At 44.0% G+C, this 16,627-nt stretch overlaps 1 protein-coding gene across 1 annotated transcript in view; it reads left to right on the top strand.

The window, feature by feature from the left end:
* Positions 1-16,049, top strand: part of lmtk2 (lemur tyrosine kinase 2) — a 31,452-nt gene extending 15,403 nt beyond the window's left edge. The window contains exons 7-14 of the mRNA XM_079746621.1: positions 7,350-7,480; positions 9,687-9,771; positions 10,388-10,509; positions 10,883-11,032; positions 11,442-14,514; positions 14,617-14,749; positions 14,878-15,120; positions 15,522-16,049. Of these exons, the coding sequence (XP_079602747.1) occupies positions 7,350-7,480; positions 9,687-9,771; positions 10,388-10,509; positions 10,883-11,032; positions 11,442-14,514; positions 14,617-14,749; positions 14,878-15,120; positions 15,522-15,550 (3,966 nt within the window). The 3' untranslated portion in view covers positions 15,551-16,049. The remainder of the gene's footprint in view (positions 1-7,349; positions 7,481-9,686; positions 9,772-10,387; positions 10,510-10,882; positions 11,033-11,441; positions 14,515-14,616; positions 14,750-14,877; positions 15,121-15,521) is intronic.
* Positions 16,050-16,627: the final 578 nt, after the last annotated feature.

The raw sequence follows: 16,627 nt of genomic DNA, 5'->3' as shown, positions 1-16,627 counted from the left end.
CATCCGACCCGTTTTTCCACAACCAAGCCAACCCACTATAAATGGATACCGACGCCCGACCCGCACCCAAAGGAAGATTAGACACATTAGATGGAACGCCGGGGAATAACACTATCAGGTGTTTGGAATGGTGCTTAAGATTACGGTGCAAAAAAACCACATCATCCACTTTTTAGGGTTTTAGTTGACTCCTCCGCTCCTGAATAACATATCCAGCACCGGAGAAGGCTCACTCACTTCCTGCGCTGGATGCAATGATGGCGAGGATAAATCCGGCAATCTGAGCAATATTTGGAAATGAACGACTTGCTCTTCCCACCACGATAACACATCAAAAGAGTCATCTTTAGGTGTTTTATAATCAATGTAAGCTGCAACTTCGTCCCGTTACTGAGGAGCCTCATAACAGGAATCCTCTACGTCCGATAGTCCACTGACACTCAAGCTTACTTCTCGGGTGGGGGCAGCGGGCCGGGGGCACTGCTCAGGCACTGCCCTCCTCATTTTGAAATGCAGGCATATTTTGTAGATGTGTCACGAATACTTTTTTTATTTGCACGCGACTCCTTGAAAATGGCAATAATAAAACCCGCGCCCGACCCATGCTCTTCAGGTGTCTGACCCGATCTGCACCCATGTTCGGCACAGGACATTATTTTTCACCCGTTTCATTCAAATTGTGCGGGTCACCTGTCCGGTGCCCTTGGTTACCCGAACCCGTGCAGGACTCTGATCTGTCCATTAAACCATACAACCCACCGTGTTTTTTTTGCATATTGCTCGGTTGTCATAGATTATTAATTGATAATCGACACCTGCTTGTTTGGTGTTCAAAAGGTCAAAGGTGGAGGTCCCTCTAAGCTCACCTGGGTCCAGATTCACTAACATTTTCTTAAGATAAACTTAAGATTCTTAAGAAAAAATATAAGGAGTTCCTAAGAATCTTAAACGCTATTCACAATTTATTTCTTAAGAATTGTAGATTGTCTTATGACCTTCTTTATTTTCTAACTTAAGAAGTTCTTAGATTGTTAACCTACTTTGAAAAATTAAGATTGCGCAACTATAACGTTGGATTAAAAAAAAAAACACCGGCAACAGTGATAAGCGCAGCAGTACTAATCTCAACACACTCTGGTATTATCTATAGGCCTACTAGTTACTGACAGAGTTTAGGCCAATTTCATTTTCAATTGTCAAAATAGGCTTTATTTGATATACAAAAACTAGTATGACAAGCGTAAATGAACAACATTGGTTAACATACAGTCTTGGTTTAAGCAATATATTAATGAATTCATATTAATGTCATATAGATATGTTTAAGCAAAGACTTAGCTTTTCACTGCAGCTCTTTTAAGATTGTTGGAGGGTTATCTTAAAGTTGTGAAGAAATTTGAGAAGAAATTCAAGAACTTTGACTTAAAGAATCTTGTTTGCTCTTAAATACTCTCTTGAGGAAAAAAAAAAAAGTAAAAGTAAGAATTTCTTCATTAATATCAAATCTTCTTAAATTTTGTCTTAACACAGTTGAGAAAAAAGTGCTACTTAAGAACTTTTTTTTCCATAATGCTTTGTCAATCCGGCCCCTGCTCTTTAGAACTTTAGACCACATCCAAATTTAGATTGTCTTATTTTCATTCATCCCAACTATTTGAGATAACCACTTCTTGCCCTCCTGTCACTGGGCTCCAGCACACCACCTAATTTATTTTCTATTTTTCTTGATCTATTCTTAGTGCATGGGTGCTGGGGACCCCCTTCCCTTTCCCCCTTCTCTCCTTCCCCGTCTCCCCCTAAAGAACATACCCATCTTAGGACTTCTCACATTCCCGTTTTGCCCCAGTAAAGCAGCAGGCTCCATTTACGCACTCCCAGTTGCTGTGTTTGTGAATTTGAATGGCAAGGGCCAGTTCTATCAATACAAGGCTCATCAATCAAGGGGGACGGCCCCCTTAGCAAGTGAACACCTCTTGGTATGCTGAAAAAGAAAAAATGCATTAAACATTATGAACTCCTTTTACAATCAAGTTGGATTAAAGGTTTATGTTGTGCTTGTCTGAATTTAAACCACTTAATGATTGACTAAGTTTAAAGAGACGGGTTTTAAATTAATGTTTGAAGGTCCAAGAAAGTAGAAAGCAATGTCGTACAGTTGCACAGTTTTACTGACTGTAAAATCAGATGCTGGATACTGCAGAAATGTTTTATTATAACGTGACGTAGGTCTTCTTCAATGCTCTTTTTTTTTTAAATCTCAATCAAACTTTTACGAGATCCTCGACCAGATTTCACAGAAGTTCCAACCTATTGTACATTGACCTTACCCCGACTTGAATGTGACTTGTATTTTTGTGGAAGTAGTAAGAGAAAAGAATAAGAAAATATTTGTTAAGACTAACCACTTAGATTTTAATATGTACCCAATTGAATCGTTATTGAGCTGTACAGCGCAAACACCCAAGACTATATGTGTAGAAGGTCAATGTCTGAATTTCCCAGTGATAAAATATACATGTAAGGGCACCAATGTTAAACGTTGGATAATGCTTCACGTCAATGCTTCAGTCATAACAATGGCTAAATATTTTTTTTGTTAGTTTCGGATATTCAAACATTATTAGAATATTCCGGTAGGGTTAGGATTCGCTAGCCATTTACTCTGCCCGCCATCAGGGCGATAATTGTTTTAGAAAGGTTTTTATAATGAACATATTTAGCAGATATTTCAATGTTCAAACAATTCCAAAAGACACCAAAAAACTCTGCCTGTTAATAATAATATATTCTGTATTAAATAACATGAATAGACATGGTAGTGATTGCTTTCCTTTTATGGCATCCGTCCCCCACAATAGTATCTGTGTGATTCATCACCGGGTAAATAGCGCTACTCCTGCCGTGAAATGTCAAAACCTTGCAATCCTTGCAATCCACCTATTTGCTTTGGGATAATTGTAAGTAGGCCTACTCTCATACTTTGGAAACTGTGTTTAGAAACTTTTAGGCTGCATTGAAGCTCAGCCGTTACCAAGTCAAACTTGGACTGATGAGCGAATCTGAAAGCATCTGAAGTGAAAATTTTGTTTAGCTATTTTGTGTTAATTGGATTAATAAAATCATTTATCAAATTTAGAAAATGATCATTTAAAAACTTCATTCTGCAGCAGTGGCCTCCGCCTGCTGCATATACAGGCAATGAAAGACGGGGCTATGAATGGACTTTTTTTTCTTTGTTTTTTTTCTTCACCAAAAATTCAGATATTTGGTAGGAAACCTTACGAATATCCAAAGCTTGAAATTGGCTAGCAGACACAGGCGAGGATATTCCCAAGCCAAAAGCAGCATGGACCAGCAAAACCTGCAGAGCTGCTAAGCCCTATCATTTCATTATCCAGCTGACAACAAATCACACCTGGGCCCTTAGTCCTCCACATGTCTTCGGGGACCCAAGACATGGTCCAGGAATCCTCTGATACTGCCAAGCAGGTCTCCACATTGTCTTCCACTCTAACTGGTGTGTTGTCTTTTGGCATGTTCCAATATTGCACAGCTCACCAGGCATCGCAGTTTTTATTAGACTAGTAGACGGGGCTGTTGCCAGCTGTTTGCTGGTTGCTTGGCATGTTTGCTGGTGGCTTCTGCAAGTCATCTTGAAAGTTACATAAAACGTTGTATATATGCTTGTGTGTACCAGGATTCTAGTCTTGTGGAACATACGACTATTAAGCCTGGTTCCCAATTACCTAATTTAAATACTGAAACAGTTATGCCATAAAAGAAGTGCCCTCTCATTTATCAATCTGACATGAATGACACCATAGAGGTCATACACAAAATAGTTGTGGAAACGTGAGACTACCAAGTGTGTGGTGCTAGCTCACCAAAGCTGGCGTCTTGCAATGCTAGCTGTGACAGCTCAGTGATTGATTGTGTTTTTGTTTGCCTTCAAACATTTTCGACACCAGAATACAGCAAGCAACTGGAGCTGGGGTCACGGCCATGCACTGTACCATGATTGACAGTCCCCAATGTAGGGCCGCCGCATCAAACTCCCTCTGATCATGATGTGGGTCTTCTTGAAAATGGTGGATGCATCAGTTTCAAGTATGGCCTATACAGTATAAATGCGAGGTGGTTCTTCAAGCCATTACCATGGTATTTACTAAATTAAGCATTGTGAACCATGTTGTGCCCATAAGATGGTGACCACTACATTTACCTTGTGGGTGGAGTTGTCCTTTTCTGGCCCCTGTCCTTTCTGATAAGCTATAGGCTAGATGGGCAGATTTAGCTCGTTCTCCCCTGGTCTCATTGAAACAAATTAAATATGAGTTAACAAGGACAGTTGTTACACACATTCACTGTAAATACATGTTGAAAGGATATTGTGTTTAGTTGTCATGGAGGACATTTAATGACATTTAGCTCAAATCTTTTAAGCTTTATTGTGTTCTGGTGAAGCCCCCATTAAGACAACTAGAGTTTCCGCGGGCGCTCAACCTCTACTGGGTCATGAGTTTGATTCAGAATACATTGATTGTCATTACACATATGTACAATGTAATCTATAGCAACTCCTCTCAGGGTACCAAGAAATGAAGTGCGAGATAAAAGAACAAAATAAATAAGTAGACCCAACCACACAGTGAAGTGAACTGGTTACATTGTATTGCAAAAAATTTCACAGGGTAATATGTATCACTTTTTCGTCAGCCACAGTGCAATTAGAGCAGTTCTGAATACACAATGTTGTCTGTCAGGCCGTCCTTTTGGTCACCAACAAACAACATTACACCTCTGACATGCCTGCCTCTGATAAAGGCAGTGTAGAGCTGGCCATGTGCAAACACACTTTGGGGCAGGAACAGTCCAACTTGATCATTTTCTTAACGTCTTACCTGGGCGAGTGTCGTTGTGGTGTGTGCGTGTGCGTTCTTACCTGTGCGTCTGTCGATGGCAGAGCCGTTGTTTAAAAACATAACGTCTTACCTGGGTGAGTGTCGCTGCGATGTGTGTGCGCGTGTGTGTTTGTTATTACCTGCGCGTGGGTCGATGGTGGAGCCGTTATGTTTAAAAACATAACGTCTTACCTGGGCGAGTGGTTCGCTGCCTTTGTCTTGACGTGCGGTGTGTGTGTGTTGCTGCCTTTGTCTTGACGTGTTTGTGTGTGTATGCAGTGTGTATTTGCATGCATGTATGCATTTGCGTATGCTGTGTGTGTGTGCTGCAGGCTGCTTGGCACATGCGCACTGACCAACTTGAGTAACTGGTGCGACAGGCCTGCTATTATAGTTATAAGATATTTTATACACACAGTATTTACTGCACACAGTAAATTTACTTTAGTTATGAATCTTTAGTTATATCTTTAGTTATGAAACATGATTTTTAACCAACCTTAGTCTTAAACGTTAAACTCAAACCACAGTGCAGTCCTTTGCTATCTTTACATTACTCATGTGGTGGTTGGGACAGACATGCCATTAGGGAATGGACACCAATCACGCACACACAAGACCCTGCCGCTTTTTACGATTATTTTGGTACCGCTTTTGATTTACAACCCGTGACGGCACATAGGTTTACTAAGTCGGCTGCTGGGGAGTCATTAAAGGAAATGAAGACAACAGAAGTACCATTTACAATTGTATCAAGATGGCTCTTCCGTGATGGACCTTTGCAAGAGTGGCCTGTGTGTGACTGTCGGACCTGTATAATGGCGCATTTTCTCCGGAGGGTGCGGTTCAGTTCGGCTGCAATATATTAATGAATTCATATAATTCAGTTTGCCTGCTCAATAAAAACTGTACCATCAAGCTCCCTCTGCACGTCTTCCTCCCCAAGATTGCAGATAAACGTCTCCACCTCCTTGATCGCCCAAGTTAAAGTTTTGCGCGACTTGTCCATTGTCCAGAATAATACCTCGAGGGTACTGTTTGTTTGTTTTTATCCCCATGTCGCCCAGAAGTGTGACATAGGGATGTGTGTAGCTCAAACATGCTGGCACCCTTTATGGAGTCTCAGTACCCCAACGGAGGAGTACTGCGAGACCCGTACGGCTCAGTCCGGGTCGCGCCCACTTTAGGCCGTGGAAACGCGATCCGTGCCGCACCTTTGCGAACCGAACCGCACCCTCCGGTGGAAACATGCCATAAGGGTTATCAATCTAGTGTCTGGAACAAGAGCTATAGTTCTCACGTGAGGCCACTGGCATCTAAGCTCCTTGCAATTGCATAGCTCAACGAAAAGTGACTTCTTTGAAAATGGATGCTTACACTATATTTTGCATGTGCATCACACACTTAAAACATTCGAGTCATGCAGCTCAACACTCAAACAGAATATGGCTGTGGTATTCTGTGACCTACTTTGTGTGGTTTTCAGATGGCATGTTTTTGCCAGTGTACTCCCCCGAGGAAGTTCTCTAGCAAGGGGTGCCAGGGGAGAGCTCCCGCTTTAGCCTTTGTGTGGAACACAATTATGATTGCAACCAGGGAATACGTGGCTTTACCCCTCTCCCCCCATTGGTATGAGATGAGCCCTTTAAAGTGTGAAAAATGTCTTTGCCTGTTACAACAACGATAATGATTAGGATTCTTTACGCATGCTTGAGAAAAATGCCCCGCAGCACGATAACACCTTGGCCACGATCTGGATGTAATTACACTATACACTATATTCAATATTCATTTGTAGATTGTAATCAGCAGTGCCCAACGAGATGCCCAAGCCGGGGCTCGGCTGAGCTTGTTGCCGGACCAACTAACTCCAGAGTGTCTTTCAACACAAGCTGAGCCTAACCAGTAGAAAAATCTTTTTCTCTGTTCCCCCCCCTCTTCTGTCAACTTCCCATTGCACCCTTTAGGATGCGCAAATCGAAGATTAAAATCTTAACCAAATTCCCTCGGTGGAAGCAGGTCTCTTTGCAGATTAATTTGGGTGGTGCTGAATTGATTACATTTACCATGTTAATCTCCTTCCATGGGATGCCCAGTTCCTTTGGGCCTTTCCCATCGGGGTCCAAGAAACCCGACTGATCAGAGAGTCGGGGTTGGAGTCCACCAACCAGAGAGCTGGGTGACTGTATTTATAAATTGCTGTGACACAGCACAGGGCCCTATTAAACAGCCCTAGCCTTATTTGGTCCGCCCCCACATCAGCAGGAAGGCGAAGCTCTCTGAGGATGGAGTAAGTGGTGCAATCACCGCCTCCCTGTGGCCGAACTAGCAAAATACACCAGTGAATTTCATCAGAACAACAACAGGACAACGGTTGAGACTGTCGTAGTTGTTTCCATTTTATTTGTAATGATCAATGTTTTGTTCCGTGTGCTTTTCTTTTCCCAGGGAGATCTGCGGGCCTATGTGTCTCAGCAGGATTGGATGTTCAGAAATGCTGAGCTACTGGAGCTACAGAGGATGGCCTGTGAAATTGCTGCCGGAGTCACACACCTTCACAAACACAACTTCCTGCATAGGTAGCACTTTAAAACAGCGAGCTCTAATGCCAACCTTGCAAATACTTTTGTTAGTGCTTTAAGGGCAGTTTTGGTACTGCTAGGCAACCAGTTGTGTTAACTTTGCTGGTTAAGATGGCATTTCTGTCTTCCTCTTTATATGAAATATTTGGTAGTCATTCTTTTTGCAGGGCTCTACCAAACCAGCCATGTTTGTGGACAGAAAGCCTTTTTAAATGTGATCCTGGGAAACATTTTGAGCATGAATCGCACACATTTATTTAGTTGTTTAAATTATTTTATATTGAAAGGCCTGTTGATAGAACAGCTGTAACTTTATTTTGTCTGTATAATATAATATATTTTGGCCGTAATTCACATTAATTTAATATCCTTTGTGATCCTCCGACGTTTCTGAAAGGCATAGAGTCACCCCAACGTTTACCTTGTCCGAGCACATCCAATCATGTCCTGTGAGGATCAATGTTCTCTAAAAAGGGCTTGCCGTTCGAACGCAGGGCTCCTCCGTTTCATTTTAATTGTTACTCCAAGTGAGTGGTGATATGTGGCTCTTTGCCGAATGATTGGGAGGTGGGTGGGAATGGTGGTGCTGGTGGTTGTTGGGAACACAGACTTTGGACCACCACACAACATTCAACTCATCAACTCTGTTGTGCGTGCTTGGAATAAGCCCAGGGGGGCTCCAATTACACGTCTCTCTCGCATTGCCACCGTATCGACTGTCCTCTTCCACAGAGAGATCTGATGATACTGCCCTTTGCGTGTAAAGCGATAGCCACATATCAAACTTTTCTTTATACATAATTCAAATTTTTTACAACTTCAGAAAAGTGCCGTGGGTGTTAACCACTGCATTAAACTACTGCATGTGCCAGTTTTTATTATTTCACTTTGATTTCAATACCATTCAGCTTTCCACAAACAATGTTTGTAGATAGTTTGACATGGACGAAACAGCAGGGGTTCTGTATGTTAAACATGGAATCCCTTAATACGGGGCTGGCTTACATCTTACTCTGCACTGAGATGGAGTGAACATCCTGTAATACCTCCAGTATGAGCTGGGCATGGGCTGAATGACACTTTGGGATATATTTCTGTGAAATGTATTGGATTTAATCAAGTGATGATAATAAGGATTTATTTATTTATTAATCCCAAAGGGGAAATTCAGTTGTAACAGCAGCACACATGAGAAGACGAGAAGGCAATATTAATTAGTGAGAATAAAGTCACAATACTTCCTGTTTACAATAAAGCAGGATAAAAAATAGATTAGTTCTCATGAGTAGTACTTGTACTAGTTATTAACCATACAACTTTTCAGGGGCTCATGCCAAACTATCAGTAAGTATTTCTAATAAAGATTTCTGTATCCACTTCTTCTTGAACATCAAAATCGTATGCAAATTACAATGGTGGAATTTCTTTTTACAAGGTGTTCACTTCATCACAGTTCTCATCTTCCTTGGGCTATAAAACACTGTGCTCTGATTGGCTCAGTTTACAGCCAGTGTTACTGTAGGCCGACTTTTCTGCCAAAGGACTGGTCGACTGAGGAGTTTAAAATATCCCTCAATTTATCTTGCAAGGGTTTCAGCCTGCTTGCCTGCTGACGAGGGGCTAGATGTGTGTGTGAGTGGACAGCAAGTAGTGTCAGCAGAGTGTGTGGATATGCATTGGTGTGTGGGTTTGTGTGTGGGAGGTGGGGGCAAGGGAGACACAGTCTTGGAACTCATGCTGATGGGCAGAGGGGGGCGTTGGAGTGAGCCATATGTCCCCGAACAGCCTTCTTCACAAGAGGCCTGGGGTCCTCTCTGATGCCCTCTGCTGGATGTTCATCCCAAGGCCCAAGAACATTCTGCCAGACACTCCTAATGGAGCTTCATCCTGATGCTGAATGTGTTAAAGTGGAAACAGAGCTCTCTGCTTTTCAAGTTTCAATGTGTGTGTGTGTGTGTGTGTGTGTGTGTGTCTAAATATATATATATATATATACGTACGTGTGTGTGTGTGTGTATATATAAGTTGTAAGTTTTCCCCCTATCCTTCGTTTTTGGATAATGTTTATGTCTGGTCTGTCTGGGCCAAGTTGTTTGATTACTAACTTCTCTTCCAATTTTAATCTCTCAAATGTTTTTTTATATATATATATATATTGTGTGTATATAATTTCTTTTGCTTTTCTCCATTTTTCCTTCTCTAGTGATATGGCCCTGAGGAACTGTTATTTGACTGTGGATTTGACTGTTAAAGTGGGAGACTATGGGATCGGACCACACCGATACAAAGTAAGCACATACCTTTCATGGTTATAGTACTTAGTTATGTAGCATGTTATCTTAGCTATCTGTGTTGTGCTTTGCACTTGGTTCTTTGAACATCCTTACTGCACCGACAGCGATACATTTTTTCACTTTCTGATGACAAATGTATAGTAAGTCACCTGGATGAGGCGTCTGCTAAATGTAAATGTCATAGAAATGCCCCATAATCATTCCCATTCATGACTTTCAGATTAAGGGGCTGATTTTCAACAGTCCTTTTTTAAATACTTCTGGGCCTTGCTATGGTGTCTTTCTGGAGTTGTTGTTGCGGGGGAAGAAATCTTAAATCTTGGTCAATGTTCCCTTCCCCCTATGGCACTATAACTTGACACATTGCATAAGAGCTGTAAGTGATTATTTTGGTTCCATTCATTTAATACTGGAGCTATATCCATTTCTCTGTCTGAATTCAATGCATGCGATATAAGGTCAGTGTGTGTGTGTGTGTGTGTGTGTGTGTCATACCAACTTGTGGTTCCAGTGATCCCTAGTAACCACGTAGTAGGCAGTTCAAAGTAAAAGTAATATACAAGAAACAGATCATACTATTAAACACTACCGCTTCAACATGACACACTAGGAAGATTACATCGTCACGGAGGACGATGTGTTTGCCCCTCTTCGCTGGTTGGCTCCTGAGCTGGTGGGGGAACGCTATGGGGGAGTCGTCACCACGGAGCAGACCAAACACAGTAACGTGTGGTGAGTACTGACCTCCACCACGCTGAGTAGTACACTTGTTCAAACATTACAGTGTAAGGAAAGAACTATTGTTTTAAAAGACTGGGTGTTCAGCACATCTGATTTTTTATTGGTAGTCAACAGGCATTTCTCAATATGTATGCCATGTTCAAAACACATTTCATGTCAACATTTTAAATGAACTATGAATCTACACATAGAGCCCTGCATTAGAAGAATGTGAATATCTTGTAAGGCTTTCTATAACTGGTTCACAGTCGTTGGTCTTTCTTGCTCGAAAACAGTAATTTCCTCATTGGAACATGCTTCTGCAGTGTTGTCACACCCGAGGATATGGAGGAACATTAATCAGTGCTGATGGTTCTGTGTTCAGGGCTCTTGGGGTGACACTGTGGGAGCTGTTTGAGAATGGAGCTCAGCCCTATTCCCATCTGTCCGACCGGGAGGTCCTCAACCATGTCATCAAGGAGCAGCAGATCAAGCCTTTCAAACCCCAGCTGGAGCTTCCCTACTCCGACAGATGGTAAGGGATCTGCCCAGCAATGTTGCATTGAACCACTGGTTAATAGGGGGTAGGATAGTATATTGGTAAGTAAATTACCATGTTTGAAAAAATTAACAAACAGGTAATCGCTTAACATAACACAGGCTACAATTTTACTGAGCATGAAAATAATGGACATTCACTTTATACATTACGATTACTGTCAGTCTAGCACTGCATGGGGATGAATCTCAAACCCAGGATTTGTAGCCTGCAAACTGCAGTAGTGAGGGTGAGCGTAGGTTCACTCAAATGAATCAATGCACCTCCTTTGCACTCCTTATGTTTTGAGTTTTTCCTGTGTTATTGTGAGTGTGGGGATTGAGATATTTAGTGTGTTACTTGTATTGTATTGATTGCCAAGTTTTCCATTTCCTTCTCCCTGTAGGTATGAAGTCCTTCAGTTCTGCTGGCTCTCTTCAGACAAGCGAGCCACTGCTGAGGAAGTCCACCGGCTTCTCACCTATCTACGTATGCAGGGCCAGAAAGATGTAGAGGAAGACTTTGAACAGCGTTGGGATGCGCTTAAGCCCAATCCTACTGCACGGCAAAACACTGTCGGTGACTCCTCTTACCCAATCTTGGATCATTTTGCAGACGACGCCCTGCGTAATGAGATCGATGAGGTGCTGACCGTCACTGAAACCAGCAAGGGCCTCAGCTTTGAGTATGTCTGGGAAGCGGCCAAACACGACCACTATGAGACCACTGACAGACGTTCAGGCATGGACACAATGCTGAACTATCACAGCATGTTCTTCCCCACTTCAACAGAGGACATACAGGCCCATTTTCCAGATCTTACCGGCGGTACTGCCGGCAAGGACTCTAGAAGCACCCCGGCCAGCATCCATGGCATCTTGCCGGTGTTCAAGGCACAAAATCCCACTCAAGGGAATGACTTCTTCATCCAACTTGAGGAAGAAGGTGAGGGTGTCGTTGGGGAAAAAAGAAATGCAGGTCAAAGTGTGGACACAAGCTCAGCGAGGCAGGAGTTTGTTGTCCTCCAAGATGTCCTTCTGGAGGAGTCCAGCACCGATGCAGACTTCTTCCACCAAAGCATCGACTCCAAGGACTCCTTCCTGCCGGACAGCCACGTCTGGTCCTCTCTGGAGAACGACAGTCCTGACCACACCAACATCTTCACAGAGGACGATTCAAAGCAGGAGGATTCACTCTCTTGGAGAAGGAGGTTCATGGAGTTGCCGGAGCGCAGCACCAACCCTTTTCTTGGTGTTATTACTCGAGAGATCCCCGAGGTAGATGCAGAGGAGAATACAGGGGGTCCTTTTTTAGGGGTTCGCCCAGAAGCCACGCGCCTTACAGACCCCCAACAGGGGAACGGAAATAGGAACCAGCTTCTGAATAGTGAGAAACTAGAGGAGAACTTTCTTTTTCTCAAGGAGAACAACCTCATGAGGGAAAGTTCTAGTTCAATTGCCAAGAGTCTTACTCCACCGCCGAGTTTTCTGTCTCCGGGAGTAGCCCATGCACCTGAGGAGAGCTTCAAAATGAGGTCCTGGGACCATATTGACACATTAGACAGTTTAAATATGGCAGAACCCAACTTCAAACCTTTAGGAGAGAGCCTATCCCCCAGTCAGAATTCGAGATCCAGCGTAGGGAATTTCTGTCTGACTCTGGTCGAAAATGAAACGGCGTTGCCTTCTATTGTAGTAATCACAGACGATGTCATGGACAACCAGCTGCAGGTTAAAAATAACTTGTCTGCTGAAGACTTCAGTATAATGTGTTCCACCGACACAGGTATTGAGTCAGGTATGGCCTCAGAAAGATTTGAGGTTCCCGTTGATCCAATTGAAAGTCACTCCACTCTTGGATTTTCTGAATGTGCCAATTTAGACCTTCTGTGCACGGACGCCATCATCCCGGACCTTAAGGATGACTGTGGAATCTCTGATGATAGGTTGGGTGTATTTGACGTTAACCACCCCGATGATTTTGAAACCACGTTTCCAGACAACGGCCACAGCGAAGCCCTGACAAGCGATGATTTCTTTAGTGAACTCATCGATGACGTGGAGGCGGAACTTGAAACGGTCTTGTCAGACCCAGAAGAATCCTTCACAGATGACTGCAATGCTCCTCCTACTAGATCTTCTCTGCTAGTATCAGGGCCTTCCCTAGACCAGATAAGCCAGGACTCCTTACTGGAGGACAGCGTCTCAACCACTCTCCCAACGGTGGATAACTCAGCAGAGACGCCTGACTCCTTAGATTCTCTCGACATCCACAGAATGGGCGGCCAGGTTGAAGAGATCAACGGTCTCGCAGCTCCTGAAAAACTCAGGCCTCCCTGCAAAGTCGCAGACAGTGGGTATGAGACTGAGAACCTGGAGTCTCCAGAATGGAACTCTGAGCTCCTTGGCAGAGACCAATCCCCGGTAGAGAATGGCATTAGTGATCCTAAGGGGGAGGAGAAGGACGCAGAGAATCTTGAAGCTGCTGCGTCACTCGTTTCTCCAGAAATCATCATCTCTGAAGTGGAGAACGCAATAGGTGGTCAGAACGAGGAGAATGAGGTGGATGAGGATCAGCCACCAGAGCACATAGATGCTGTTGGAGAGCCCTTCGTGGTTGGTAGCTACAGGGACTCTGCATACTTCTCAGACAACGAATCGGAACCAGAGAAGAAGCTGGACGAGGTTAACGCGGTTGAAAGCACTACTGAAACCTTATGGGTACTGAATGCTGCTGACGTTGCCAGCAGTTCCTCAGGTGGTTCATCAGCTGAGGTCATGGTGGAGGAATATTTGTCCACTATTTCTAAACATGAGTCCTCTGCGGCTGCCGTGGCGATGGCTGATGTAGGAGGACCGCTGGTTCTTCAAGGTGAAGGGTATTCAGCAGAAATAGACTCTAAGGAGATCCATGAGAAGGAGGCGAAGGGGTCCGCAGAGGGCCATAACACAGATGTAAACAACGTGGACTTAAAGAAGTCCTCAGCTCAACATGAGTCCGGCCTTCGAACGGATGATCCAGAATCCACTTCCCGAGATCCCTCTGCTACCTCAAAGAAACTTCCCCCTTCAGAGAACATGGCTCACCCCAAACTCACCAGGACCTATGCCAGCGACGGTGTCAAGATCAGGGAGCGCGATGTGGAGGGCCGCTTCCTGGGGCGGCGTGAGATGGACGGACAGGAGGACGGGATGGACGCCGACGAGGAGGATGAGAACAGCGACGACTCAGACGACGACATGCGGGCCTACCGGCTGCAGGACTCAAGCTCTGAGAGTGAGGACGACACCGTCCACCCTGTTCCCCTCATCATCTCGGACGACCGCGCCGCCAAAAACCTTAAGAGCCTGCTAAAGCCCCCCACCCTCAATGTAGCATCTAAAACACTCCCAGCGCCCTCCACATCAGGTACCCCAACGGACAACTCCAGGCGAGCCGTATCCTTCTTTGATGATGTTACCGTCTACCTTTTCGACCAGGTACGATAGTGTTTGTTTCCTGGATGAATTTTTTTTTTTCAGGAAAATCTGGATATCCTCCTATAATTTCTGATTGGAAACAACTCTGTTTTTCGATTTCAGGAAACTCCGACTAAAGAGCTAGGCGACCACTCTGCGGGCTCCAGCAGCCAGGTGTCTGAGTTCAGCAGCCCGGTGCCCACTGCCAGCTACCTGAACAGGTTCACCAACTCTGAGAGCTCCACCGATGAAGAGGGTAAGTGAAACGTGGGGGGGGGGGGGGGGGGTACATCGCTCCAGGGAAGATTCCCACGCAAAACCCACCGTCCATGGCCGAGCGGTCAGACGTAGTTCCTGATGACCCCCGCCCCCTTGTCACGGCAGGCGGAGGCTTCGAGTGGGACGACGACTTCACCTCCTCCACAGACTCCTCGTTCCTGTCAAAGGCATCACCCTCCTCCGAAGCGGCCTCCTCCTCCTCCTTCTTCTGCCCTCCCCCTGCCGCCGGCCGCAAGCCGGAGGCCACGTGGACGCCCTCGCCCAACTACTCCCGCTTCTCGATCTCACCCGCTAGCATCGCAAACTTCTCCCTTACACACCTCACAGACTCGGACATCGAACAAGGAGGTGAGTGGGGCGCTGCGCATATTCACAAAAAGCCTAGCCCCGTTATCTCAAAGGTATCAAAGAGTGTCTTTGACACATTGGAGATAATTGAACCTGACCAATATCAGGTCAGGTCTTTCTAGAGCGTGTCCTTCTTTATCATTTGAATGTAGGTACATTTTATTTTCCGGTGGAATGCCACCAACTGTCTATAGCGTCTCAGATGGCTCCTCTTAAATGCCGATGGATGCTCTTCCAGTTCATCTTGCTGTGAAAATAATTTGATAGTCTACTAATGCTTTAAATTTGCTATCAAAGAAGTATCTGAATGACTGACTTAAGTTCACACTTGTGAATATATATTTTTTTAACACAATTCGATGATGCATTGTTCTTATCTTTGTCCTCCATTTCAATTGTAGGAAGCAGTGAAGATGGAGACAAGGACTAGCGGGCTAGAAGGGGTGCCACTGCTCTGATCTAACTCATCGCTCGCACTTTCAGAACTAGGACTGGTCTCATGGTGATGTGGGCACCCATGGGTGCTTCTCTCAGGCTTAACAGCTGCTGAAGGAGGACTGCTAGAACTACTACTACTGTACAAACGAATGGCTACATTCGCCATAGCAGATAAAAATAAAAAAACACTTTCCTCGTAGCGATTTAGGAACCGTCAACGCAATCGCATCGCTCAGCCCTCATCACCTCTCTGGCGATATTCAACCTTCATGTCCTGCATTTCGTTTTTCTACCAGTGCAATTATTGTCCCTTCAGGAACAAACCAACCAACATACAAACACTAAGCTGGGTCTGGTGTCCTTCTCACGTTTGCTTTAAGGATGCGTCACGCTAATCGTCGCAAACTGCCTCTTCTCTTGTGTTGGCTTATGCAATCCTTTCCCGCCATTTCTTTTCACCAAAAAAAAAATACTTGGATCACGTGAGTTGTCTGTTGTTTTTTTTTCTTTGGGGGGGGGGGGGGGGGGGGGGATTGTGAGTAAGTTGTTGATAAGCTTTGTGTACAGCCCCAAAGGAATAAGCCCATGTTTCACAGTTTTATTTTTCACTACATTGTGCGATTATTAATGGTTGCCTTTTTCTTTCCAGGAATGGTTCTTGTTCCGTTGTTGATTTTTAACCTATTTTTCAGGTGTGTTCAGTATCTAGAAAGATGACTTTTTAAATAACATGTACAGAATGTCTCCACAGCAACATATGCACACACTCATAACACGCACTCTCTGGACTTTTGTGTTTAAGTGGATATCATTATTTTGAGGAATGGCATTTTATTGAGACAGCTCAGCAAAGTAGGTTTAGAAGGAAGCTGTAGAATGAATATATGCTTTCATCTAAAAATTATTTAAATTATGATATTTCAATAACTAAAAACAGATTATTTATTGATACAGTTTGAAGCATCTGTTGATGGTTTAATTTTGGGTTTGTCCAATTGCTAAATGAAATCGCGGTTATGGCATGAATCATAATGGCACTCCTTTGTTCACTGTCACAATAAAATCTGTA

Source organism: Pollachius pollachius (genome assembly GCF_949987615.1).
Source record: "Pollachius pollachius genome assembly, chromosome: 11".
Lineage (NCBI taxonomy): Eukaryota > Metazoa > Chordata > Actinopteri > Gadiformes > Gadidae > Pollachius > Pollachius pollachius.
This window is presented reverse-complemented; position numbering and strand designations above follow the sequence as displayed.